We start from the raw sequence: 27,687 nt of genomic DNA on the forward strand, positions 1-27,687 counted from the left end.
TTCAGCATTCCACACTGGAGATATCACGGTTTGCCCTTGAGCTAAGCTTTCCAAAAAGCACTCAGGTAACATAATAACAGCTGCCTTATCAATCCGCTGGCTGTTAACTTGAAAGTCACCTCTTATCAATAATAATTATAAGAATAGGCAGAAGAACATTAAAGCTGACAAGAGGCTGCATTTAATTTCAGAGGTGTAATTTAACAAAATAAATATGCTGAAAAGGCATTGGTGTCTAATAATAATAAATAATGTAAGAACTAAGTCAAGAGCTGCACTTCAAATTAAGAGCATGTATATTTGAAAGTGAAATAAACAGACTGTTCTCTTCCTTTCTTGTGTGCCATCAATGTCTAACCCATTTAATACCTCTTAACAGCTACAACACACACAGGTAAATATTCTTACAGAGCTCTTCCTGTAGCACTTCTGATGCCATCTCCTGGCTCCTCATTAAGTGCCAAGGCAATGAATATATATGCTTTAATCAAACTAGAAGAGCAACTAGCTAGCAGTGATCAAACATTCTTCTTTTCCTTGAATAATTTTCTGTCTTGCAAATTGAAGATCCCGCTCTCCTGCTGATTGCAGGATAGCAAGTCTAGATCCCTACACACATCCATTGGGAAATAAAAAAAACTTCATGTAAAGAATCGGATAAACATTTACTGCTGGTGGCAGTTCTTTCTCTGCCTTTCACAGAGGAGCAGATCCTTTCCATTAGACCTTGAGAAATTAACAAATCAAAGGTTAGCACTGCCACTTTATACCCCCTCAAAATCCTTACAGCAGGGAAGCTCCAACTGCCCTAAGAAGGATTTTCTCAGGAACCTTTGCCAAAACATCTGTGAAGAAGGCCTGACAGAAAGGCTTCCTCACTCTAAAGTTGTTTTACCAGGTCAGTTTAAAATCACAGACCCAAGGGATGTGAAGATTTAAAATCCAAAGGGACTATGCAACCACAAACACTCAGACCAGAAGCTGCCCTCTCTGCCTCCCGATGTGGGGCTGTTTTGCAGATCCATGTGAGCATTTTTGAATAGGTGGGATCCCACCTCCAAAAACCACTTTTTAAGAAGGTGAGCCTGCATTGTGCTCATGGGATTATTTGTGCCTTAATCACCTAAAATCCAGCAGCACCAGCATCTGCTACCCCTCTAAATGTCCCCTAGAACAGCATCCAAGAATGACTCCATCCTGGGAGACAAAAACACCGTGTTGTTTATGTTCAGATGTTTAAGTTTTTTCAAACAAGGGAGGCCATTCCAGGAATTCTGGTAAAATTTAGGTCCTACTTCCTCCCCTCTTTTCCAAGACATCTTTTGAGCCATGATATCAGCAAACTAATGCTAGCACCAAAGCAGTCTCCCAAGGTCACTGCAAACTGCAAGATCAGGGACATCCCCCTGTGGCTGCTGCTGCAGAGAGACAAAGAGAGGAAGAATCACACAAGACGTGACACACAACTGTCTGAAGACCTTCTCTCTACAGCAGTCAATGAAATATGAAGCACACAGAAACTAGGAGAACTTATTCATGAACAGCTTAATTTAGCTCATGCACAGCGTTAGAGAAATATTTGAATAGTAGAAATGCAAGGTTACTGGGAAAATTACTGCAAAATAATGCTTTTTTTCACCATATATGTGAAGAAAAACCACAACTGCAGTTAGTTATGCCAAACATATTGTTTGTTTTCCTAAAAATAACAGTGAAGCCCAGGCACAATATGGCTATTGGAAAGGATTTGTCATCTAAGTGCCACTGCAGGCATTAATTCCTCAGCCACAAGAAAATCCATTCTAAAATCAATTAGTAAAGCAATTTCTAGAGTTGAAGCCTTCCATAAAAAATAGAGTATAAACAGCTTTTTTAAGTCTCTAGCTAATCAAAAGATTTGAGTAACTATAGCCAGTACTAATAATTCTTGAAAACAGGCAAGACAAATCAAGTGTCTCCTGCAAGGGAACAGCAGACAACAAAAGCACTAACTGAAGCTATCAGTGGTAGCCCAGCAGTGTGATACCTAGAGAGTTCTATAAAAATTTTCATCAAGAGAGAAAAAATGTACAGTTTTCAGTGGGACTAATAATTTTGCGACAGCTCCCAGAGGCCTAACATAAAACAAATATGACCATTAAAGGAGAAAAAAAACCAAAAGTTTCTTCTGCAGTTAGAGTCATCATTCCACCCAGCTCACCTCCACCTTAATCAGCATTAAATAAATGGTCCTGTACAAACCAACACCTGGCCCAGCCATAGCACATGAGAAAACCAACCTCCTAAAAATTTGCCTTAAAAAATTAAAAGCAGATCAGACTTAGCAAAGTGAAGGAATTACAAGAGAGCTCCCCAGTGAATTAAGACAACTCTAAGTGGAGATCAATGTAAAAAATTGTAAATACACTATGCAGTTCCAAGAAAAATACTTACTTTATTGCTTATCAAATATAATTTTTCTTACTTTTGCATTTTCTTCATACCCCCTAAAAGGTAAAAAAAAAAAGGCAACTTTGCTCTTTGAGAGGAAGCTCTCAACTCTTCTCCCATAGACATAGGTGCTTCTGTTGGTAAGATCAGTCACAGAACTCATACAGAAAAAGCTGGGGCAAGCCCTTTAGATGTCTTGGCTTGGGTATTGGTGGCTCCAGGATGACTGACCTGGTAATGACTCCTCATGAACAATTAGCAAAGCTGCACAGAGGGAAGGTGGAGGGAAGGGATTTGATTTCCCAGTGGACATTTGCAGCAGAGGTCAGAGCCACGCTGCCACCTGCACTGGAGCATCCTCGTTGCTGAAGCACAAAGTTTCCCTCCTGATTCACAGAAGCACAGAATCCTTTAGACTGGAGAAGCCCTCTAAGATCCTCAACTCCAACGATTCCCCCAGCACTGCTAAAATTTCCACTAGTCCATGTCCCCAAGTGCCACATCCACACGGCATTTAAATCCTTCCAGGGATGAGGACTCCAAAACTGCCTTGGGCAGCTGTGCCAGTGTTTGAAAGCCCTTTCCAAAATGAATTTTTTTCTGATATCCACTCTAAAACTGGTTTCCATCATCTGATCTTCTTTGAGACTTAATCTGTCTTCCAAAAATCTCTGCTCTGCAGAACCACCCAGCCAGAAATCAGGTAGATTTCTCCTGTCTTTGGAGAAAACAAAAAAGTCAGGGCTCAAGAGCTGATGGGAAGGGCAGCAGCACAGAGAGAGACCACAACAGGAAATGGTGGCACCAGGGAAGTGCAGACATGGAAAACCCAGTGCTGTGCTTCCAAACAGTGATGGGGCAAAGTGGCTGCAGCACTGCATGACACTCCCAGGCCAGCAAAGGATAGTGAGTTAAAGTCTGATGAACAGATTTCCCTGTTGGCCTCTACTCTCAGGCAACCAGGGCTGCTTTGCTGCAGAGCCTGGGCCCTGCTCCTGTTCCATTCAACATTGCTGTGAACTTAAAATAAATATTTTCCTTTTCTTCAGCCCTTCTGCAATGCAACACCTCTTCTTCCCATACCTGCAAGCAATCAGAGCAGACCTGCACTGATTCAGGAGCCTGAAATCATCAGATACAAGGAGAGTGTGCAACTCTCCCCAGCACCTAGGCTGCTGGCATAGGGAGCCAGCCAGCATCCCAGCAGGCACCAGAAAATACCAGAAAAGGCTCTGTGTTCCAGAGGGGCAGTCAAGCAACACGGGGCCTTCCTACAAGCTGAAAAACCCAAAACTTCAAAACTTGTCAGAATAAGATAATTCCTAAAAATATCCAGCTGCTGGGGAGTTGCTCTGTGCTCTGTCCATGCCAGACATCTCCAGTCTGCAACGACAGACATCTTGTCCAACACTGCAGAATTATTTAGGCTTTCTGTAGATCACATTTGCCAGGGTTGCAGAAATGTCACCACTCTTAGGGGGAAATGTGTTTGCTGAACACTTTCCCTCGCTCTCTCTTCTCCACATCAGTTTTAATTTGGGAGATGGAAGTAGTTCAAACAGGAAACAAGCCCTTGATTGCAGTTGATTTTACAGTTCTCAGGGGGCTTTTACAGATTCCTACAGCTGTTGCCACAGCTGGAATTCACACATCCCAGTGGTGGGATGAGACGTGGGATGGCTGTGTGGGAAGCAAAGGTTTCTTCCACCGCGTTTTGCCTGGCAATGAGTTTGGGTATCTCTGACTTGTCATTCAGCAGCTCCTGAGTGCACTCAGTAACCTCTGTGCATTCAAGAGCTTAAAGCCTCACTGAGCTGCATCTTCACATCCACCTCCAGGGGCAGCTTTTTGCATAGACAGCTGAGGCAGACACAAATCCCTGCTCCCAAAATGTGCATCTTCACACAGCACAGCAGGGTTGAAACGCCAAGTGTTTGCAGAAGCCCTTCCAAAAACACCCAGCTACGTCACCACCCAAAATGCACAGTTGTTGGGGCTGTTTAGCACATCCCAGCCCCTGCAAATTAAACTCTGTTGCGCACTGAATTGCAAAAGGCAAAGGCAGAGAGACAGAGGCATCCTTGACCTGTGCCCAGGATGGTCTGGAGTATTATTCCCCCAGCACACCTTGTCCTGTGCATGACATTGCTTTTCTACACTTTCCTTGTTTCAGCCAAGTGCTGACAGGTCTGTTGCTCTGTCTTCCAAAAAGCTCTGCTCTGCAGAACCACTCAGCCAGAAATCAGGTAGAGACTTCCTGTCTTCGGAGAAAACAAAAAAGTCAGAGGTGATGACAAACTGTCAGCCAGCAATGGTTTCTTGCTGTTGCCAAGTGAGCTTAATTCACTTGTGCAAATTAAATCACATTTAGGACGTTTACCTTCACAGAAACTGAGTTACCCAATAGATATGACATTTTTTTTCTTTTGCCTACACCAAAATGTAAAATCTTCTGCAAATGGATTTTTACCTGTTTGTGTTTGTGCATGAAAATGTCACTTGGTAGCACTGCTTGCAAAATCCCATAACCACCCACAGCCAGAGTAACTCTGCCTCTATCCATTGCACTGACTATTAATTTTCAGTTGTTTCCACTGTCTGATGCTTCATTTCGAGATGCTACCAGTCCTCCTTCTCCTGTTGATCAGCAACCCATGCTATGTACAGCATCTTCCACTTTTAGTAAGAATTACTTGGCAAGAAAGTAGTAATCACTGGGATTTATAGGCTGGAAGAGTTTCTTGCTGGAGAAATTATAGCATTCTGCTCTATGTTAAGGCCTAACACATACATCTCCTACAACACACAGCTTTGTGAGGATTGATTATTTCCTTGGAAGCAGCCATACCCTGGGTGACACTCACAGCCCTATATCAGGGCAAGGGAAGCAGAAAGGCAGGGAAGTTTATTAAGCTGAGAGTGGATGCAGGGAAGTGAATTGACTCTCAAATTGCCTTGCGTCGTAAAAAGAGGCAAGTCTGGCCAGCTTTGTTATTTCTAACAGGATCCTGCTGGCTTGAGGTGGATTTAGGAAAAGAGCTTTTTTGAATTTAGGTTTTTCCTTGAAGCCAGTAGAACAGGAAGGAAGTTTGAAGTTGAAACTTAGAATTATTACAGTTTCAATTTCCCATCTTTACTGAAATACAGCAATACAATCAACCTCAGTCTTTCAAACCCCTCCAGTATTTCAGACAGATTCAATATAATGGTTGGATTCAATAATCTCAAAGCTCTTCTCTGAACAACTATTCTATAATGCTGTGATTCTAAAGTGGATGATCCAGTCTGTTATGCTGGAGATGACCAGAAAAACAAACAGCCTTGAGGTTCAGACTCAGGCATGAACCAGAGAGCTTTTCTCCCTCTCAGCTCCTGAGTCCCAGGAGTTGCTACTCAATCTCATCACCACAGGCAGCCAGACCAGCCTGGAGAAATGTCCATTGCTCCAGGAAAGATGATCCAGCTGATTGGAAAAAGGGAAAGGGACACAAAACCGAACAAGAACCAAGGGGAACCAGCAAGAACAACACACTGGGCTTTTTTTTACCTGTATTTCACTGGGTTTCATGACACACATGAGTGTCTGGTCCTTCCTGGAGCCTCAGGCACATTTCCTGAGCTGGACACCATGGGAATCTTGGCACTGGTGAATGGGATGGTTCCAGGGGGCAGCTCCTCATCACCAAGCTGCTGGACCACCCTGCAGTCTTTGGCATGTGGTGGCCTTGGCTAACTGGTGCCTTTCCAAACAATTCCCCCCTCCCACTAGCAGCAACGTTTTGAGCAAACACCTTGAAAAACTTGCAGCTGGAATAGAGGAGTTGTTTCCTACCCCAGCACTCAGAGCACCAGCCTGCAGGAGGAGAGTCTGCACCTCCCTCTGAAGTTGCCACTTATTTTGCCATGAGAGAGCAGAGCTTTTTTACACACTGCTGTAGCTGCAAGACAACTACAACCTGCTCTTCACACATTCCTGCCCCACTCCTATCCCAGGATGCAGAGACTGCCACTCCTAATCAATAAGCTGGTTGCCAGGTATCACTTATGCACCTTTGGAGCTGCATGGACTGAGAAGGTGAGTCATGAGAGCATGTCAAGGTGGACAGAAAGGACAGTGGGTCTCCAGAGCAGGCAGGAAGAGAAGTGATGTGTGTGCATTAGGAGAACTGGAAATTTTGGGAACATACATCATTAAGAGCAGTGCACAGAGCAGAAGATAGAGCACAAAGAGTTTGGATTGTTCCAGGGCAAGGGAACTGCTGTTTGTGAGCCCTCTGAACCTGGAGATCTGAATATTTGCTGCGATTCCCACAGCTGCACATGTGGCTGTGCTGGAGTCACACCACGAGAGGGAGACGGACACTGGAGCAGAGCACAGACTGTACCCAGCCCCATCCCACTGCCACACAGGGGAATGTCAAACAGCAGCTTTCTCTGGAGAGTTTCACAGGCCAAAATGCAGGGATAGACCTTCCCATTCCCATCCAGCTGCTGGCTTTGTATAAACCCAAAACTATTGCTCTTAGCAAACCAGTCCTATATTGTGACAGACCCTGTGGTGCTCTGTGCTGAAACAGATTTTTCCACTCTTCACTCACTCCAAAAAAAAAGGTGATGAAAAGAAAAGTGGCCACAGATGTTGGTGGGGGCTGACCTGCTCCTCCTGCCTGTGGGACAGGACAGACCATGGCTGGCCAGAGCAGCCGTGTCCTCAGCCAGGACACAAGCTCTCTCTCACTCCTGCCACACTTCCATCACCACTGCCAGCTCTCCACACACCTCAGAAGAACCACAGACTGGCAGTACTTCTGGAAGTGAAACATTAGGTTTGCTTACAACCAGCCCAGGTGAGCTGCAAAAGTCCCTTACCTTGCTGTAGCAAATTTGGAGCATCACCTTATTTTGACACTCTGTCCCATAACATCCACACAGAGAAGTTAATGGAGTATGGGCTAAATAAATGTGATGCAAGATGGATTGAAAATTGGCTGAATGGTTGGGCTCAAAGCGTTATAAACAGTGGCACAAATTACACATAGAAGCCAGTCATTAGTGGTGCAAGCCAGGCATAATAAGTTTAACTTCTTAATTAAAGACCAGAATGTTGGAGCACCCTCAGCAAATTTGGGGAAGGCAGAAAACTGGGAGTAGTGTTGGGTATACCAGAGGGCTGTGTTGGCATCCAGAGGTCATCAGCAGGCTGGAAAAAATGGGCTGACAAGAGCCCCTTCAGGTTCCAGAAGAAGAGTGGGGTCCCACATCTGGGGAGGAACAATTCCATCCGTACATGCTGGTGGCCTTCCAGCTGGAAAGCAGCATGGCAGAAGAGGCCTGGAGGGTCCTGGTGGTCACCAAGGTGACCACAGTGCAGCAAGGTGTCCTTGCAGCAAGAAAGCCAATATCTCTGTGGGCTGCATTACGAGGAATTCTGTCAGCATTTCCAGGGAAGGGATACCTCCCCTTCTCTCACAAACCCTGGTCATGTATCACATAAGCACCCCCAGCCTGGTAAAAGCAGACCAGGACTTGGGGTTTAGCCACCTGCAAAGCTCTATACATGGATTTACACTGTTTTAAAGCACTTGTTGGAGTCCAAGAGCTGATGCAGCTCCCTGAGCAGGCCTATTCCCATTGGTAAAATGAGTCAAGGAGTGCAGCCAAAAACAGCAGTAAAAGCCAATCTGCTACCAAGTGGTTTTAATGCACCACTTCAAGGCCATTTAGGCTTGAGAAAGGAGTGAAGCCAAAGTGTGTGAAGCTGAATTAGGGCCATTAGAATCTTTCCTGGCACAGCTGACCAGTTCAAGCTTTGTACCCAGCTGATGCAGCCGGGCAGCTCCTGCCGGGCGAGCTAAACCAGTGAGGGATCATTCAGCTTTTTTCTGGTGCTGTGTCTGGTTGAGATCCAGTGGTGACATGGTTCTGACCACATCCAGCACTGGGCTTAGTCCAAGGGATCTTCTCAGAGACACCCTCCCAGAGAGCACAGAAGAGGAAACATCAAGCATCTTCACCAGCAGAGAGCTGATGAGGTAAGTCACAGATTTAGACCTCCTAAATCACACAGAGCTTAGCTGTCAGACACCAACACCAGCTGCCTTGTCCTCAGCACCAACTGGTCTTTACACATGCCTAAAATCAAGAGGAAACTCTTTAGTGCCCTGTGTGACCTGCATGATCAATTTGCACACATTTACCTCATGTCCCAGGGCTGGTGGCCCACTCCCAGTCAGGTGGATAAGTGATAACTGGTAAGTGACAACTACATGACAAACACATGGCACATCTCAATCCTTTTGCCTAGGAATGGCCACTGCAAGTTTTTTCCCACCTAGAGCCCCAAAGGATACCTACATCACTTACAGCACTGGAGGTTAGTGCTGGGCACCAGAACGGGCACTGAGTTACACCTGGGAGATATTCTATCATTCCCACCTTTCTACGCCAATGCTTTGCAGGAATCTCAGTCCTCAGGCAACCAGGAGGGTTTTCCTAGGGCACACAGCTGCAGGGAGACATTCCTGCATCCACCTTTCCAGCAGCTGGCTGCGCCTGGGATCCAGAGATGTGTCACATGGCACTGGAGGCTTTCCCTGCTCTGCCTCCATCCCAGAGCAGGCTCTGCCAGGGACCTCACTCCCACACGGGCATCAGCAGGCTGTGATCCTGTTACTGATTAACCAGCTCTGATAATCCAAACAATGCTCCACTCCAAGATATCCATCACTGACCCGCCAGCCACTGGCTTCTTTGTGTGTCGCTCCAACCTGTCAAGTAGCTCATTAAGGCACCAGAATCAGACAGAGCAGTCCTGAATCTGGTTCCTTTGTACAGGTGGTGACAGCACAGGTGGGAGCGGCTTCATGCTGACAGAGAGCAGTCGAGATCAGATGTTAGGAAGAGATTGTTCCCTGTGAGGGTGGGGAGGCCCTGGCACAGTCCCTGCCTGTGGCTGCCCCATCCCTGGAAGTGTTCCAGGCTGGGTTGGGCAGTGCTTGGAGCAACCTGGGAGAGTGGAAGGTGTCCCTGCTCAAGGCAGAGGGTGGAATGAGATGGGCTCTAAAGTCTCTTCCAACCCGAAACATTCTGGGATTCTGTAACCAACCCAAATCCTCATTTCCTGTTCCCAGGAACTCACCCAGAATTCCACATTTCCCATTCCCATTCCCCATTAAATTCTCATTTCTCCCTCTCCATTCCCAGTAACTCCCTCATATTCCCATGTTTCCCACTCCCATTCCCAGTAACATCCTCTTGTTTCCCCCTCCCATTCCCAATAACTCACCTGGAATTCCTCATTTCCCATTCCCTCACCCTGACATTGGCTCGGTTGGTCAGAGCATGGTGCTAACAAGGACAAGGCTGTGAGTTCATTCCCTGTGTGGGCCACTTACTTTAGAGCTGGACTCGATGACTCTTCTTCTCCAACTCAGAATATTCTGTGAATCTGTGATTCCCTGGAGGAAAGAAATACCCTACAGCACAACCCAGGAGTGAGCCCTGCCTGCCCCATGTGCTGAACCCCTTTAGGGGAGAGCTGAACAGATGTTGCTTGAAATAATTTGAAGCCAGGCCTGGGCATCCCTGAATTATGAGAGGTGTGAATATTAAAATTAGGTCTGAACAGGCTCCCTGTGAGGCTCTCCCATCCAAATCACTCAATGCATTTCCCTTCTTTAGCCATGCAAGGATTCATTTCACCAGTCAGAAAGCAAAGGCAGCCTGAGGAGAAATTAATGGTAAAGGGAAAATATGTTAACTGCACCAGAGTGAGGCAGCTTCCCCTGCAAAATTTCATGTTCTGCTGGGTGCAAAGGCGTAGGATGGCAGTGTCTGGCTCACCCACAAGGGCTGCTGCCTGTTTGATCAGAGGAAGAATAGCTCTCGCAGCAATGCTCAACTGACAGCTTGTATCAGATGCCCTCCTCTTAGGGGAGAAAAAAAAACCCCAGTCTGCTGTTAAAAACATCTCCATCAAAAGAGTTGCACCCTGGGAATGAGTGCAGGGAGAATAACATCCCTCCAGCTCATGTGCATGCTGAGGCTGCTTCCACAGGGCTGGGGGAAGCAAAGCCATAAAGCTAGATGGGCTCTGGTTTAACAAGAAACCATTCTCTCCAGCACCCAGATCAATTTGCAGGGTTGCTTCTCCCAGCCATCCCTGTGAAAGAGTCCTAAAGAGAATTCTCCTATGGATTAAATTAGCCTATAAGGTCCCTTAAGTTCACCATCTTCTTCTCTGCCCTTTCTCCTGCATTACTATTCAAGACTTCCCTCTCCAGCCTCCTCTCTGTCATTTGCAGCACTTTCACAGCCTTATAAACCTCTCAAATATGCCACACTTCTGATATTCCAGATTCCTCCAGTGAGATGGGGAGGATAGGTTAAAAAAATAAAATAAAATAAAATAAAATAAAATAAAATAAAATAAAATAAAATAAAATAAAATAAAATAAAATAAAATAAAATAGAAAAAGAAAGACCTCTTGAATTCCTCAAATAATATGTAAAAGCAATTAAACATTGGAAGGTCACCAGGTCTTCCACTGCATTTCATTAACAGAACAGTGCTTCTGAAAGGGACCCAAAAACAGGAAAGCTTGATAGGCTGCTGAACACAAAATGCTGTGTTGCACATTCCCAGGTCAGAATTTTGATAGGGAAGGATGCTAAGTTGTATTGGATAAGTAAGATAATGTTGAGGATGATCTTGAGGTCAAGCTCAGGTATACTGAGAGTCCATTTTAAAATCTTCTGTTATTTTAAGTGGTAGAGAAGGAGAAAGGACAAAGTTAGAAGAGAATTAATTTTTTTAAAGAAGGAAAAAGTAAAAATAAAATCATTTAAAAAACTAAAAAAAAAAAAAAAAACAAAAAAAACTTAAAGAAAAAATCCAGCAGGAAAGAGGACATTTGGATAGATTGTTGGCAAGAGACCCAGGACAGAGCAAGAGGAAAGGTGGAGAATTCAAAGGGGAACTTTCTTAACATTCACTTGGAGCTCGCTAAGGGGGAGGAGAAACAAATCAGTAATATCAGGACAGGAGCCATGCTAGCCTATATAAGCTGGTGGGACACTTTCTTCTTCCCTACTTTCCTTCTGGCCTAACCAGCAAACCTACAGCTCCTCCCAAGCTCGTCTGAGAGGTAAGAGCACTCTGTTCTTTCCTTTTAATGCTCCCTGTTACTGACTTACCTGGGTCTTTCCTCTCCTCAAAACACCTGGCAAACAGCATTTGAGCAGCCCTGCTGAAGGAGAGCAGCTGAGGCTCAGGAGGAGCACAAGAATATGAGTTATCAAGCAGTTTCTAGCAGGGTGAGGATTTATTAGTACTGCATAGCCCAGGTGGCCGAGCTTTGGAGGAAATAGAGAAAGAAATAAATTTTTACAAGAAATAACCAGAACTATTTAACATTTCCTTTTACTGCCTTTCCATTCTGCCAAATGAAAATGCCCGGATAGTAATAATAGACAGCTGATGAGATAGTGTCTCTGTATTTCTCTGCCCCTGAGAGACAGGTCTCTGAAAACTGAATTGCATGCGAGCTTAATGAATATTTGAATCTGAGGTGTAAGCTTTCTTTGGATCTAATACTTTGAAATATATCTTCTATGGGAGAACCTGAGCTATTTTCTTCCAGTGAGGGTCAAGTGCATTATAACCTGTTTCAAGGATTGTGCTTGTGCTTGCGTGTGTTCCTATGCCTAACACAATATTAATCCAGCTTTACTACACCCCTGGTAACATCACACAGGCTGTGCTGGAATTAGAGCTGCTGAGAGTCTGGCCCTTTCCTCCTATTGTGCTTGGATGCAGGAATTCCTCTAAAAACAGGCTGCTCACAGAGCTTGGCTGCCTGCAGACTTCACAGCAACAATTCAGAGAATGCAAGATACAATGGCCGCAATTGTGCGGTAGCAGGTCCTTGCACAAACAAATACCTCACCATAAATTAAACCCTCAGAGAAACCTGGATTTTGGCAGGGAGAGAGGAAAATTCCAGAAAGAAGAGAAAGCACTAGATAGTTTTGCTGCATTTCCACAGGTAAAAGCCCCATGCCCAAGCTTGGAAGTGCCCATTACCTGGAACATTAATCAGCCAAACTAAAGATTCCATCCCTCTCCCAGCTGCAAGCACAACGCTGCTCTTACCATGCACAACACAAAACCAACCTGTGGCCAGGCTTGTCTCCTCCTCAGCAGGCGGATAAAGGAGTGTTTGCAGGGCCAGGTGCTGCAGGAGTGCAGCCCCGGCTTTAGAAGGCATGACTGGGATGCCGTGGGTATGGCCTGGCAAGGGAGGAAGTGCACACCAGTGGAAGGAAAATTGATTTAGGGAGACACGGGGTTGCATAACATCAGCACTTTGCTACAGGACATTTATTAACTCTGAAAGGACGATTAGAAAAACACGGTAGATTAACATCTCGACCCTGTGATGATTTCGTCTTCATAGAAAAGAAACATCTTCTATGTTTTCTGCTTTGTTTCATGGGAAGCTCTCACTTCCCATAAAAATGGTTTTCAGTAGTTTCTCTGCACTTACAGCACACTACAAACCACTTGCAGCACTGAGATGAAAAGTGTGTTCAAACAGGCTCTGCCTGGGTTCTGCTGCTGCTCGTGTATCTCACCAGTTACACACCAGTACTGAGAGCTTGCAGTGCAGGGCTGGAACACCTCTCGAGAGTTTATGTGAGACGAGGCAGTGTGCTCCAAGCTGCCTGCCTGAGAACAGAACTTAGTCTTTAATTTTTTTCTTTTTTCCCTGGACTAATAGAAATCAAGAATACAAAAATTACCAAACCGACCCCCCTGCAGAAGCCAAGCAGTCTGTTCCAGCAGAACACTCCTTTTGCAATTATTTCCATTTCCTTGCTTTGTGCACTAAGAAAAAATAACACTTTCAGTGAAAACCATGTGTTTGCATAACTTCAGCTGCAGGCCTTCAAAAGACCTGCTGCTGATCAGCACACATGAAATCCCCATCAGAACATGTACACTTCAGTCTGCATTCTTATTCAGATATCACTGTGTTAAAATTCTCTGAGCATATCCAAAATTCTGAGATAAGACACCTTCTGTATTCTCTCCTTTCCTTAATACCTGCTACAACCTACTCCCTGAAGCAACATAATATGTTAACAAATCATTAATCCGCGCATATATATGCTAGGTACTGCTTTGTAAAATCACTAAAAATGCCTAAAAATGTTTATGCTGGTACCAGTTTCCATGTGTTTCACTACCTCTTTATGCTCTTATTGGGAAACTCAGTAGAAGTGGTGCAAGTCCTTCATACTTTGTGTTTCTGAACAGATGGGACAAGCCTCAGGGCTGTGGTGATAACAAAACCCCCTCAGACAGGATGCAGCCCCCACACAGTGCCTGGGATGGGATTCAGGGGAGTCATGAAACCAGTGGGGCTGGATCTGGGTCTTTACTGTGTCATGAGGACCACAAACCAAAGGTTTTCTTGGCCTACACCCACTTCCCACCTGGCTGTTCTGCAGGTGAGGAGGCTGTTCAGTAATGGTTTCATTCTCCCTCAGCATAAAAAAATCGCAGAATGGTTGGGGTTGGAAGGGGTTTTAAAGCTCATCCAGTCCCACTCCCTGCCATGGGCCTGGACACTTTCCACCATCCCAGTTTGCTCCAAGGCCTGTTTATCCTAGCCTTTAACACTTTCAGGGATCCAGGGGCAGCCACAACTTCTCTGGGAAATCTCTGACAGGGAATCTGACATGGAACAATTTCTTCCTGGTGTTTAATCTAACCCTGCCCTCTCTCAGCTTGCAGCCACTGCCCCTTGTCCTGTCACTCACCACAAGCTCTACTGAAAAATGAAATTCCTGTGGTCCCTCTAGAGAGACCCATGGCTAGCTCAAATGGGAGCGCCTGAGGGTCTGGAATAGGTGAGCTTTAAAGGTCCCTTCCAGCACAAAGTATTCTATGATTCTGTAACATAATGAACACGAGTTGAGCAGCCCTGCAGGACAGAGGGTAACCAGGATTACCCTGCAGCCTCTGTGACTCGGAATGCTCCGGAACTCGCTGGGCATTCACAGGGTGTGAAGCTGGAGACAGGTTAGTGCAAGTGACTCACCAGGTCACCTGGTCTGATTGCCGTGCCAGCTGCAGTGAGATGGCCTCATTTCTGCCCCTGGAAAGGGCAGAGGAGCCCTGCCAGCTCACTCTTGCCTTTATATGGCAAAGAAATACATCCATTTTTTGGTGAATTCAGGCCCTCAGCCTCATCTATTTTTTATCTCCGCTGTACAAGTAGAATGGACAGTGACTGCAACACTTCACATGCACATTACATCCCATTCTGCAGACCCCTGAGTGCAAGCAGCTCCTCACTCAGCATGCAGGGGAACACCCAGGGACTCACAGCATCGTTCTGCACTGCAGCAGCACTTCATTTTGCAGGTTAGCAACAGAGAAAGCCCAACTGGCATAAAGAGGGAGATCCTTTGAAAGGAAAATGTAAATGCACTTTCACCAAACGGAAAGTGTTTATCTTGGCTGGAAATTTTGATTTAACTGAAAGTACATTCCATTCACTTATTCCAGAATAAAGTATGAAAAAAGTGAAGGTTAATGAATTAATATAATAAGTTATAATAGACACAAAAAAAAAAAGCCTTTCTGTATCAAGACACCATCCCTAGCACCCTCTTTCCTCCTCTTCTTTTCTTCCTTAGCCTTTTTATTCCAGGTCCTTACCTTCATGTCCTACACAAAGCCAAACTCAATACTCTTCTGTATTTACTGGTCCTGTAATCAGCTTCTCATATGGAACCTATCCTTTTATTAGCTGAGCTCTTCCAGAAGGCAGAAAATGTCCATTAATTATTTGTGCAAATATTTACTCCTTCCTGAAATGTCACCACCATCCCTCCAGTACCACAAAAGAAGAAAATGTCCAGGATTAACCAATGGTGCATGGACCAGGCTTTCTCCTACACAGAGTCAGAGCTGCTTAACCACACTGGAGGGTCTGGAAGTGCAATGCCCAGGGGTGAAGCAGCTTAAGTACTCAGCACCTGTGTTTCTGAGCTATAGGTTCTCTCCCCACGCTGTTTACAAGGCCTTTAATAAAGTTTTGAGAGAGTCAAGAACACAAGACCTATGTGTCTGTATCATCCCATTTAGACTATCAGCTCCCAGTATAAATTCATTACTTTCTTGCACAAGCTGGCATTCACCAGTGAGACCTGAAGCACCACTGGCTCTGTATTCACACAACAACACACTTTGTCTGATGCTTGTTTGATAATCACCAAGAATTAGTTCAGGAAACAGAGTATGCTCCAGGCACAGGGCTTTTTATTTATTTGATGACTTCACACTCAGAATTGTCTCTTAGACAAACAATAAACTGGCTATAGGCACTGGTTTTTACTGTTAGGTGTAAGCCTCTGAACCATGTGTCTGAACGATGCTGTCTAGGCTGTATGAGGTGCCAAAGGTTATTCCAGCAACCCCTTATGCAAAGGATGTGTGTCCCAAAGGGGACCCATCTCCCAGCCCTGCACCCCAAACACCTTATTTAGGCCTAAACACCTGGGCCTAAAACAGTCCTTCTCCTTATTTAAACTTTTTATAGCATCTGGTAAATTTAATGTGTATTTTCATTTGTCTCAGAGGGTTTCTTACTACAGCTTCCAACATGCAGTTCCCAAAACTGTCTCAGCAGAGAAGAAAGCACCATGACTAAGGCAGAGTGGAAAGCAAGAACTGTGAATTCTGGCATCAAACTCTTGAATCAATGCTGGGTACTTCTAAAGTTTGGTCAGCTTAAAGTGCAGTTCAAATGAGAAAAAGGAATGTATGAATGCGTGCGAGTTATGGAATAAGACACCATGGACAACCCCAGGCTAAGCCTGTGCTCACAAGAAAGGTTGAACTTATCCCAATAGGCGATTATAAAACTGAATTTAGGTGCCTATTATTGATGGCTGATGGATAAATTCAAACTGGAAATATGGGTTAAGCAGCAGAGAAGCTTAATAAATGAGGCATATTCTTATAACTGCATGGAAGTCTGGGAGGACAGGGAATGTGAAGAGGGAATGTGCTCATGGAGACAAAAGAAGCAGGTGCTCAGAGCAAGGATTTTCCTCTTTCTGGTTCCAAAGTAACATGTGGCGAGCAGTAATGTGGCAAAGAGAATAAACAGGGATCAGAAAGAGACATTGTAATGAACTCTTGTTTTTTCTTTTCCCTTGAATTTTACCAAAGGTTCAGAACATCAACATGGAAAACTGTGTTGATGTCAAGATAGAAACCAAGGGGGAAGGAATGCCAATAAAGCAGAATCCACTGAGCACAGGTGGGAAGAGTTTCTGCAGAGCTGTGGGTTACCTCACTGGAGACATGAAGGATTTTGGAACCTGGCTGAAAGGTAAACCTACTTCATTGTGACTAACGACAGTGGATTCCAAAAAAAAAAAAGTACATCAAAGGAGTAATAACTAACTTCTTAGTGATGTGATTCAAGTTAGAGTAGTATAGAAACTACCTCTACCCTGATTTATGTTCGTTTTGTAGGGGAAAAAAATCAGTTTTGTGCAGAGATCCACATAGTGCTTAAATCTTGGGGATGTCTGAGATGACATTTACCTCCCAGCATGCCATGTACAAAGTGAATTTAGTCCCACAGAACATAGCCCTGGATGGTTATTCTGTGCTCTGCCATTCTTCTTAACACACCATGTCCTTTCAGCTGAGCAGTTTCTGTCAAGCCTAATGCCACTGTGAAGTTAAATTACACATAGGTAGGTGTGTTTGGTCCCTGTAATAAATCAGCAGTGGGATACACACACGATTTGCCATCTGAGCCACAGACATCATAAATTAGCTGGTTCATATGAATCTGGTCCAGGGTACTTTATAACACAGGGTTCTGGCAACCTCACTGTTCATCTCAGTTTTCCAGCTGTAAGCCTTCACTGTGGACCATAATAAATCCCTGTCAGGTTTTACAGTCTTGTTGATTCATTGCTTCAGCAGTGGTGCCAAGTCCCACTGCCAAAACTTTTTCTGAGTTTCAAAAATACATCCCAAATCAGTACCATCTGCAGATTTGGGGGGCTTGTTTTATTGCTGGATTTGATCTTTTCCAGACAAACCCCTCGTGATCCAGCTCCTTGACTGGGTGCTGCGGGGGATATCCCAGGTGATGTTTGTCAACAACCCCCTCACTGGGCTGGTCATTCTGGCCGGGCTCCTGCTGCAGAACCCGTGGTGGACACTCACAGGATGTGTGGGAACACTTGTCTCAACTTTAACAGCACTTATTCTGGGTCAGGACAGGTAAGCCCATGCTTTCCCCCCTCAGATGGCCACTTCAGTGCTGATTTATGTGTTAGATGTTTGGTGTGGATGAGGAGCCTGAATTTAGTGGGCGGTATCCCTGTCCATAGCATAGGGTAGAACAAGGTGGTCTTTAAGAAGCTCTTTCCAACCCAAATTTTCTGTCATTGTGTGATCCAGCCTTGACTGGGCATGTATCTGGTCTGGTAGGGCCAGAGAGTTCCCCCAGCAGCTGCACCTGGCGCAGGGGGACACTGGACAATCCTGCAGAAGGGGGTAGGTGCTGACCCAGGTGTGAAAAATCGAATTTCTGTGGATGAGTTCCAGCAGGTCATCCCCAAACAGAGCCACAGCTGGATGGGGAGGGAGTGCTGATGTGAGCAAAGCACCCTCAGGGGAGAGGGCTTCAGGACAGCTGTTCCCTCCCCACAGATCAGCCATAGCAGCAGGCCTGCACGGATACAACGGGGTCCTGGTGGGATTGCTGATGGCTGTCTTCTCTGCTGATGGAGACTACAACTGGTGGCTCCTCCTGCCTGTGGCACTGGTGTCCATGACCTGGTAAGACAGATGGCTCCTCTGCTCCTCCTTCCACCCCCTAGAGTCCTCACACATGAGTCTGAGCCGCTGCATTTCTATGCAGGCAGCAGTGGAGAGGCAACACAACTAACACATACGTACTGTTAAATCTGCATTGTTATTTACACTTTTAAACTCAGATGTAATCCAGAAACAAACAAAAACACCCACATAATCAGAAATAATCCCAGTGGGGAAAACAAAAATCAGTGACTGATCATATGTAATTCAATGTTCTGAACGTGAGTCATATTGCTGTGATGCATCAATTCATTTCTGTTCAAGAGGAACATTATTTTCACTATTTCCTACCATCATCAACCACAAGTGTTTCATCTATTTAAGTCACCATATAAAAATGTCATGAAAATTTACTTCTCCAAGCACAGAAGCTGTTCAGTGGTCCCAAGACATGATGGTTGACACTAATCAAAACAAACAACTAGTAATATTTTACTCATATATATGACACCATAATCCGCTGGGTATTTGGCCAGCAAAAAATTTTGAAACCTGGTCTTTGACCCCAAAATGTCTAGCTGCAGATTGCTAAAACCACACATGTAATTTGTCTGCCTGAATTTCATGTGGTGTTACAGTCACTTTGATGTCAGCTTTTACTGCTGATTCACAAGCTTGAGCAAGGGCACACAGCCTCATTCACAGTTCACTCAGACCCAGCATGGGTATCATAGTCCCAGTCCACCTCAGGTGCTAAAAATAAAAGGTAAACACTGAGACTGAGCTGGGGAATAACTCTGGATCCAGTCACCTTCACATTTCCAAATTCACCATATATACTAACATAACAAGACAGGAATCTGTACATTGATAATTGCATTTGGAGGGGGAGCAAATTTATGGAGTCAACTTTCTGTCTCTGATTTGATCAGAAAGGTTGAGGAAATTAAACAGCTAGAAGGAAGAGAAGGTTGTTTTGGTTTGGTTTGGTTTGGTTTTTTTTTTTGGTTTTTTAAATAGACCAAATATAGAGCAGCTGGGTTTATAGCTGGATGTGGTGTGATTTTTGCCCATCTGACAAGCTTCATTTTGTTCTTCTTTCAGCCCTATTTTCACCAGTGCTTTAAGTGCAGTTTTCTCTAAGTGGGACCTGCCTGTTCTCACCTTGCCTTTCAACTTGGCCTTGACCCTCTACCTGGCTGCTTCAGGACCACACAACCTCTTCTTCCCTACGACTGTGATTCGTCCTGCAACGGCAACACCGAACATCACCTGGGCAGATGCTGAAATCACAATGGTAGGATGTCTTAAGGGTCACAGTCCCCTCCATTTACAAGTTAAAACACTACAAAAATGTATTTTCTTCCTTTGTAAATTCCTATGGATTGGGTTGGATGGGACCTTAAATCTCATCCAGTCCACCCCATATGCCATGGGCAGGGATACCTCCCACTATCCCAGGCTGCTCCAAGCCCCATCCAGCCTGGCCCTGGACACTTCCAGGGATCCAGGGGCAGCCACAGCTGCTCTGGGCACCCTGGGCCAGGGCCTGCCCACCCTCCCAGCCAGCAATTCCTAATTCCCAATATCCCAAAATCTGTCCCTGCCCTCTGGCCCTGGGAAGCCATTGCCTGGCTGCTGTCCCTGCATGCCTTGTCCCCAGTGGCTGTGCAGCTCTCCTGGAGCCCCTGGAGGCCCTGGCAGGGGCTCTGAGGTGTCCCTGGAGCCTTCTCTTGTGCAGCTGAGCAGCCCCAGCTGTGCCAGGCTGGCTCCAGAGCAGAGGGGCTCCAGCCCTGGCAGCATCTCCGTGGCCTCCTCTGGCCTGGCTCCAATGGGTCCACCTCTTTTGTTACTGCATTATGGCCTGGCAGTGCAAAATTTGATTTATAAGAGAACTATTATCCAAAATATAAGGGTTTGTTCTAGGAATGTAAATTTTTTTGATAGCTTGAAAAGGAGAATCTTTTCATGTGCAGTTGGAGCCAATTGTATAGATTATAATCTTCAAATACTCTCTTGAATCTAATTACCTATTTCTATTTCTATGCATATACTGATCATCTCCCCATAGCTAAGGTTGTGCTGAGAATTCCAGTTAACTCACTGGGTAATTTTAATTTTTCAGATACGGGCTGTTTGTAAAATTGCATCTTTCTGATTAGACCATGAGCAAGCAGATCTTACTGTGTTAGAATGGTCAAAAACTTGGGCGCAGGTACACATTCACACATTTTTAATTTATATTCAAGTGGGACCTTTCCAAAGGAACATTTTATTCTCCTGGATTACACCATATACAATACAGATACCAGAGTAACTATTTTCTCCTAAGGCTCCGCTGACTATTTTAAGGGGTTCCCAGGGAGTGATTAAGAAAAGGGAGTTAATTGACGCTAAATAGAAACCCACAAGTGACATTTCTCAAAGAACATTTACCATGGCACATAGTTTTATGGGGACTGTATACAAAAAGTGCCTCAAAACCATCTCTAAGCTGTGACCAAGCTGGGCTCTGTCCCACCAGTCCAGCAACTCTTGCTCATATTCCCAGTGGATCCCAACCATCTCTTAAGTTCACTCTCATGGTCCCTATGGATATGCAAAAATCAGCACATGCAAAGAGGATGATTAAACCCTTTCACAAAATCTTTACCTTTGATCTTAGAGCAAAAACCTGGCAGAGGAGCTCAGGGCAAGGGAACAAGCCATGACTCATTTTCATGGAAGGGGAAACCCTGTGGAAATGCCCTGCTGTCTCCTGAGACCTGTCCAAATATTCCAACTAAAAAGAAAGACTGCATCCAACAAATGCCAAATGTGAGCCTGGCTAAGAAAAATAGGTTTAAAAAAAAAAAAGTTACAAAGCTGGTAACAAATTGTCTTGTTTGGTTTGTTTATTTCCACAGCTCCTGCAATCCATCCCAGTCGGCGTGGGCCAGGTTTATGGCTGTGACAACCCCTGGACTGGGGGAATTTTCCTGATTGGTTTATTTATCTCCTCTCCACTCATTTGTGTCCACACAGTGATCGGCTCAGCAGTGGGGATGCTGGCAGGTAATGGTTTGGCTTGTACCACAGATTTATATAAAAGCGTGGAGAGTAAAACAGGAATTACAATAACTGGAGCAATTAAAGTCACAAGTGTTTCATCCAATGGAGAATGGCTAATTGCAAACAAAATATGCTCAAACTTCTGCTTTAAGACTCCTTTTGATTCACTTCCCCATTCTCTTACCTTGTTTTATGAGGATGAAAACTTTCAGAAGAAAAAAGTGTCTGTTCTGCTGACATTAATTTTTACCACAAAATACTTAATTTCTGGGTGTATCCTGATGGGTTTAGGGGCAGATCAATGAAAGTCATAGCCATCGGCCTGAACGTGCAGGCCTCAGGGATTCATTTAAGGTTCACATGTAGGCTCATTCACTCATGTGTGTTCTGCCGAAATGAAATCACCAAAGCCAGCTCAGCAGCAACAGGAAAATTCTGCCACGATTCCCTTTTAGACCCTAGCAACACGACTACAAACAGCCCCATGTACAAATGCTGGCCAGAACCCTTGAAAATCTGGATTGATGCCACTTCTCCACCGCTTTCATCCCTTTGGCCAAGGAATGACACATTTCTCTGGCTTTATTTTCCAGGGCTGAGCTTAGCAACACCGTTCAGCCAAATCTACTTGGGGCTGTGGGGCTACAACAGCTCCCTGTCCTGTGCTGCCATCGGGGGCATGTTCCTGGCTCTCACCTGGCAGACACACCTCCTGGCCATGGCCTGTGGTAGGTACCCAGCAGGTTCTCACCTCCCTTTGAAGTGAGACAGGATGAGAAGAGACCTCTCCTCACAGCAGAGGTGGGCTGGAGCCAGATGGGCACCCCAGGCGGGCAGATGGATGTAGGTGAGGCTGACGAGTGGTGGGGCTGGGTGTTGGAGCCACGGCTTTCATGCACTCTGTGCTTTCATTTTTGGCCAAGAGCTGTGTTTAGAGAAAGAGCTGTGATAGGTGGGCACGTGTGAACTGAGGTCTTTGAAATCAAATCAGCTTTGTTTTGAGTCATTAGTTGTGTTTGTTCGCTCATTGCTGGATGAATCATGGGTGGGGTTTTTTTTCCAGCCATAGATACCGGCTCAAATTCCTTCTTTGCAGAAGGACATGCCTAATCTTTGAGAAGAGTGGGGCTCTGCTCTAGTTAGACAGTACACACTCCCCATTCTCTTGAAATGGATCAAAGGCATGAGCTGGGCAACACAGCAGGATAGAAGAATTATTTATAAGGCAATTCCATATGAAATTTCAATATCAGAGCGAGCTGGGAGAGAAACTATTGCTCATTCAGTGCTCATATAAGAGAGATTTAGCTCTGCATGTCATTGACCCACCTTCAAGCCCTGGAGGCAGGACAGATGAGAGTGGAAGGGTTATTTTCCTATTTAACCCCATCCATCAAGCTACATACTTTCCCCATCAGTGCATTTTTCAAAAGCCCATTATACCATTGCACATTTTTCATCACTCCAGTTTTGTTTGTTTGTTTGTTTGTTTGTTTGTTTGTTTGTTTGTTTGTTTGTTTTTCCCCTCCCCTAAGCTCCAGGTTGGAGGGGACACAGGAAGGGGTTTAGCAGGGTAGTGCCCAGACAGGGTCATAATCATTGGCTGAGCTACCCAAGGCAGAAGGAGACATGTTTGTCATTGCTGTTCTGCTCCATGAGCAGCTGAACTCACCAGGAGTTGCCTTTCTTTTCCACAGCACTCTTCAGTGCCTACCTGGGAGCCGCAGTGACCCACATGCTGTCTGTGGTAAGTAGGGTGTCAGCTAAGGGCTGATTTCCCTGACTTGTCAGACAAAACACCAAGATGTGGAGAAAAACTCAGCCAAAGGCAGAAACGGTCTGGGACATGGGGTTACTATCTGCCCAGGGGGTTGGTGTGATTCCTGGTGGAACCAGTAACTTGGAATTATCACTTGCCACTTTCCATCCTCGGAGTTTGTGTGAACTTCCACAGCTCAGCTCCAGACACTTGTGAGATCACAGAATCATGGAATGGTTTGGGTTGGAAGGAATCTTAAAACTCATCAAGTTCCACCCCCTGCCATGGGCAGGGACAACTTCCACTGTTCCAGGGTGCTCCAAGCCCCATCTGCCCTTGAACACTTCCAGGAATGGGGCAGCCACAGCTGCTCTGGGCACCCTGGGCCAGGGCCTCATCACCCTCACAGGGAAGAATTTCTTCCCCATACCCAATCTAACCCTGCCCTCTGTCAGAGGAAAGCCATTCCTCCTTATCCTGTCTAAGTCCTTCCCCAATGTGCCTCCCCAGCTCTCCTGGACCTGCTTTAGGCACTGGCAGGCTGATAGAACATCTCCCTTCTTTCAGATATTTACTTCATGCCTGAAGCAATTGGAAAAAGGGCCCTGCACATGTTAAAGAGACATTAAATTTAGGTTAACTTCTTTTCGCATTTGCCAAAAGTCAGTCAGTACCACAGCCCAGGGAAGAGCTGAATGTTTCTGGTATCTGCTCTCTTGTCTCATTGTCACCCTCTCCTACCTCATGTGCACCCAAGAAACCTTCCCCGTGGCAGATGAGGTAGCCCTCTCACCAGAGCTGGTGGATGTTTCAGGCTGATGCACAATGTCAAGACATCATAAGGAAACCCAGCCTCCCTAAGGAAAGACTCAAAGCCAAACTGAGTCTAGAATTCCTCCAGAAGCCTTGCCCCAAGGTGGCTGGCCATGGGTGTCAGTCTAATAAAAGAAAGACACACGGTAAATGCGTGGTTTGTTGTTTTTCTTTGCAGTTTGGGGTGGCATCTGGAACCTGGCCCTTTTGCTTGTCTGCCCTGACCTTCCTGCTAATGACCACGAACCACTCTGGGATCTGCAGGCTGCCACTCTCCAAAGTCACCTACCCAGAAGCCAACAGAGCTTATTACCTGATGATGAAGAAACATGAGAAGTCTTGCTGTGAGGCATAGAGACCCAAGAAGAGAGAAACTCAGCTCATTTTAAGGCAGGAGCATGAGGTGTTTGCCCAGCAGACTGTGATTTGTGTGCTACAATGTCCAACACTACTTCTGCGTGCAGAGACTTTTCCCACCACCTCTGTTCTATTCAAAAGATTTCTATTGGGTAGGACTGGGCTGTGCTGGAAGGACCATTCGCTAATATCAACCCGTTATGATTTTAAAGCACACATGTCTGAAAAGACACTTGAATTATAAGCAATGGGAAAATGACTTATAAGCCGAAAAGAAAAATCTCTCTGTGAAGTTGAAGACACCGAAATCAGACGTAAAGAAATAAAGAGCATCTTTCAGCATATGAGAGGACTTCAAATTAATGGCTAAACACCTTATGACAGCAATAGGAGGCATCTTAGAGAGTTTCATTGTAGTAGAGAAGTGGAATAAGAGTGCTCCTTGCCAAGCATAAAATAGGTTGTGAACAATTCTACCTGGAGGACCTCTCAAGCCTCATGGAGGGAGATGTTCATTAGCAATCAACAAACATAAGATAGACATGATTTTTGTGATTTTTTGTGTTAATCTCATGATTTCTTTTAATACTTGAACTTGGTGATGGGTTAGCAAAGGAGGGGCAGCAAGAAAGTCATTGCTGTCCCTTTCCTATGCAATAAAAGGGCTCTGTTCAGTCAGTGCACAAATAGAACTAATCTGAGCTGATCTTCTGAACTCGTCTCCCTACACTGTTCCACTCAGCCCAGGAATATCCAACAGCAAAATGTGGCCCTGTCCCAGCTTGCTGCTGAAGCTCAGGAGGCTCGTGGGGACCCTGTGGCTCTGCAGAGCTCCCTGACAGGAGGGGACAGCCAGGGACAGCTCCAAGGGAACAGGAACAAGAGGATAGGGAATGGCCTCAGATTGTACCAGGGAAGGCTTAAATTGGATTGGATTACTGGGGATAATATTGGATTGGATTATTTGGGATAAATTGGAGTGGATTATTGGGGATAATATCTTTGTAGAAATAGTTATCAAGCCTAGGAAGAGCCTGTTTGGGGCAGTGGTGGCGTCCCCATCCCTGGAGGGTTGTAAGGCTTTGTGGGGGTGGCACTTGGGGACATGGGTCAGGGGTGGCCTTGGCAATGACTCTGTGGTTCTGTGAAGCTGCCGCTCTGCCTTTCTCTCTGTCCCACGGTGGGAAGGGGACATTTGGGGTCAGTCCAGCAGAGCTCTGCAGGGCACCAGCCATGTGCCACCTCTGCCCAGGCTCCCAGGGTGCGCAGGGAGGGAAGAGGGAAGCTGTCCTTGCACCCAGCAGTGTGGATCACCTCAACAGGCATCAACCTTTCTGCCTGGCTCACTGACATACTCTGTCCCATGTTGAAGCTGGTATCTTCACCAAAAATATTCCATGTCCTCAGGTCCTTCAGCTGACAGGAGCTTACATGCATTAACATCACATCAGGAAAAGCAAACCAAAACCTGCCTTCCTTATAGCAGATGAAATAAAATCTAGCATGATTTCTGAGTTTGGGAAGGGAGAAAAAAAAAAACAAACCATGTATTTTTGCAAACATCACAAAGGCCTGAGTGTAAAATATTTGTGATGAACTGTAGGCAGTATCTTCTGGTGAAGCTTTAGGTTTTCAGATGTTCAACAGTATTTCTGTATGACTGACACTCACTTGTAAAATGTAGCATTTCCATGATTTACTTAATAAATGTCTACACAATGTTCTGTGGAGTCAATTTCTAAAACAAACATTCATATTTTTTTGAGTTTGCTATAAGTTCCTCTCTCTTTATTATCATTAAGCTCTTCCAAAGACAGGTTACCTCTTAAGCAAGTAGCGTAGAAGACGCTGGAAAATTTTTAAATCAGTGTGTGGGGAATACATGGTAAAGTTTTAAATTCTCCTCTTTGTTCTTATCACAGAACCACAGAATCACAAAATCGTTTGGGTTAAAGGGTCCTGGTTCCAGCCCCTATGCCATGGGCAGGGACACCTTCCATTATCCCAGGTTGCTCATGCCCCATCCAGCCTGGCCTTGGACGCTTGCAGGGATCCAGGGACAGCCACAGCTGCTCTGGAAAATTGATGCCAGGGCCTCATCAGCCTCCCAGACAGGAATTCCTTCCCAATATCCCATCCATCCCTACCCTCTGGCAGTGTAAACCCATTGCCCCTGTCCTGCCACCCAAGACAGCCAAAACCTCCTCCAGCTCTCCTGGAGCCAGGTCAGACACTCAAAGGAGCTCTAAGTCCTCCTCAGAGCCTTTTTCAGGATGAACAGCCCCAGCTCTCTCAGTCCTTTGGCATTTTGCAGTCCTTTGGCATCAAACCTCCTTAAACCTGCAAGTGCAAAGCCTGGTTCTGTACAGAAGGCACAATCAGCCCAAGGGACAGCACTGGGTCAACAGAGCTACGGAAACCCCCTCGAGACCAGGCAGGGATTCATTCCTAGGGGAGATGCTGGACAGGTCCCCAGAGGGGGCTAGATGAGGTCAGGTTTTTCTAGAATATTCCTGGAGCAGGCACAGAGGGCCAAGGAGATGCCCTGGGCTTTGGAGTTCCTCTGCTTTGGAGCCAGGCTGGGAGAGCTGGAGGTGCTCACCTGGAGAAGAGAAGGCTCTGGGGAGATCTTTTTGTGACCTCTCAGTACTTAAAGATCTCTTTAAGAAAAATGTGAACAAATTTTTTATCAGGGCCCGTGATGATGGGAAAAGGGTTTGTGGTTTTAAAGTAAAAGAGGATTGATTCTGACCAGATAAAAAGAAGATATTTTTAATGGGTAGGGCAGTGAGGCACTGGCTCACTGCCCAGAGATATGATGCCCCATCCCTGGAAAAAGTCAAGTTGCAGCTGGGCAGGTCTCTGAGCCACTTGGTGCAGTGGAAGATGTCCCTGCCCATTGCAGGGGGCTGGGCTGATGACATTCAGGTGTCCAACACAATCCAAATCATTCCCTGGTTCTGTGATGTATCAAACTGTAAAAGGGCATTTTAATGCCTGAACTGAGATCTCCCCACCCAGGACCACGAGTGCCCCAGAGAGGCAAACCAACAGAGGCTGCTTTCACCCTTCTGTCAAAATATGCACTTGAGCAAGAGAACACAGTTTATGTCCAGTGTAAATCAGTAGATTTCCTCTGACTGGTGCTATTCCAGCCTGCTGTTGCTGAGCAACAGGGACATTTTGGCAGTACCATAAAGAAATCATACACACAGAACCAAAAAACAACAGAAGATGAAGGCTATGTCCCAGCCATTTAGAAAGATTTTGCACATCATTCAGAATTAATTCTACATTTTACACTATCCAGCGAATTCATTCTTCCCATCACCTCTCAGGAAATAACAGCCATTTGGAATTTTCACATGTAAGTCAGTCAGAACATGCATATTATGCTTTTTCCCATTATCGTTCA

The 27,687-nt window shown here is 45.4% G+C and overlaps 1 protein-coding gene across 1 annotated transcript; it reads left to right on the top strand.

The window, feature by feature from the left end:
- Window positions 1–11,528: 11,528 nt before the first annotated feature.
- Window positions 11,529–24,688, top strand: LOC115915218 (urea transporter 2-like). Its single transcript, XM_030968448.1, has 9 exons — window positions 11,529–11,576; window positions 16,679–16,841; window positions 17,563–17,752; window positions 18,185–18,313; window positions 19,397–19,589; window positions 21,199–21,346; window positions 21,937–22,071; window positions 23,041–23,090; window positions 24,094–24,688. Exons 2-9 carry the CDS (start codon window positions 16,694–16,696, stop codon window positions 24,268–24,270), a joined length of 1,170 nt encoding a protein of 389 aa, XP_030824308.1. The 5' UTR covers window positions 11,529–11,576; window positions 16,679–16,693; the 3' UTR covers window positions 24,271–24,688.
- Window positions 24,689–27,687: the final 2,999 nt, after the last annotated feature.

The sequence above is a fragment of the Camarhynchus parvulus genome, chromosome Z, assembly GCF_901933205.1.
Source record: "Camarhynchus parvulus chromosome Z, STF_HiC, whole genome shotgun sequence".
In the NCBI taxonomy this organism is placed as follows: domain Eukaryota; kingdom Metazoa; phylum Chordata; class Aves; order Passeriformes; family Thraupidae; genus Camarhynchus; species Camarhynchus parvulus.

Excerpts from the sequence above, each read along its gene's own strand:
- LOC115915218 (XM_030968448.1), top strand. The coding sequence starts at position 16,694 with ATGGAAAACTGTGTTGATGTCAAGATAGAAACCAAGGGGGAAGGAATG. Across the intron at positions 17,753-18,184 it reads CTTATTCTGGGTCAGGACAG|ATCAGCCATAGCAGCAGGCC; the intron begins GTAAGCCCATGC and ends CCCTCCCCACAG. Across the intron at positions 22,072-23,040 it reads CCTCCTGGCCATGGCCTGTG|CACTCTTCAGTGCCTACCTG; the intron begins GTAGGTACCCAG and ends TCTTTTCCACAG.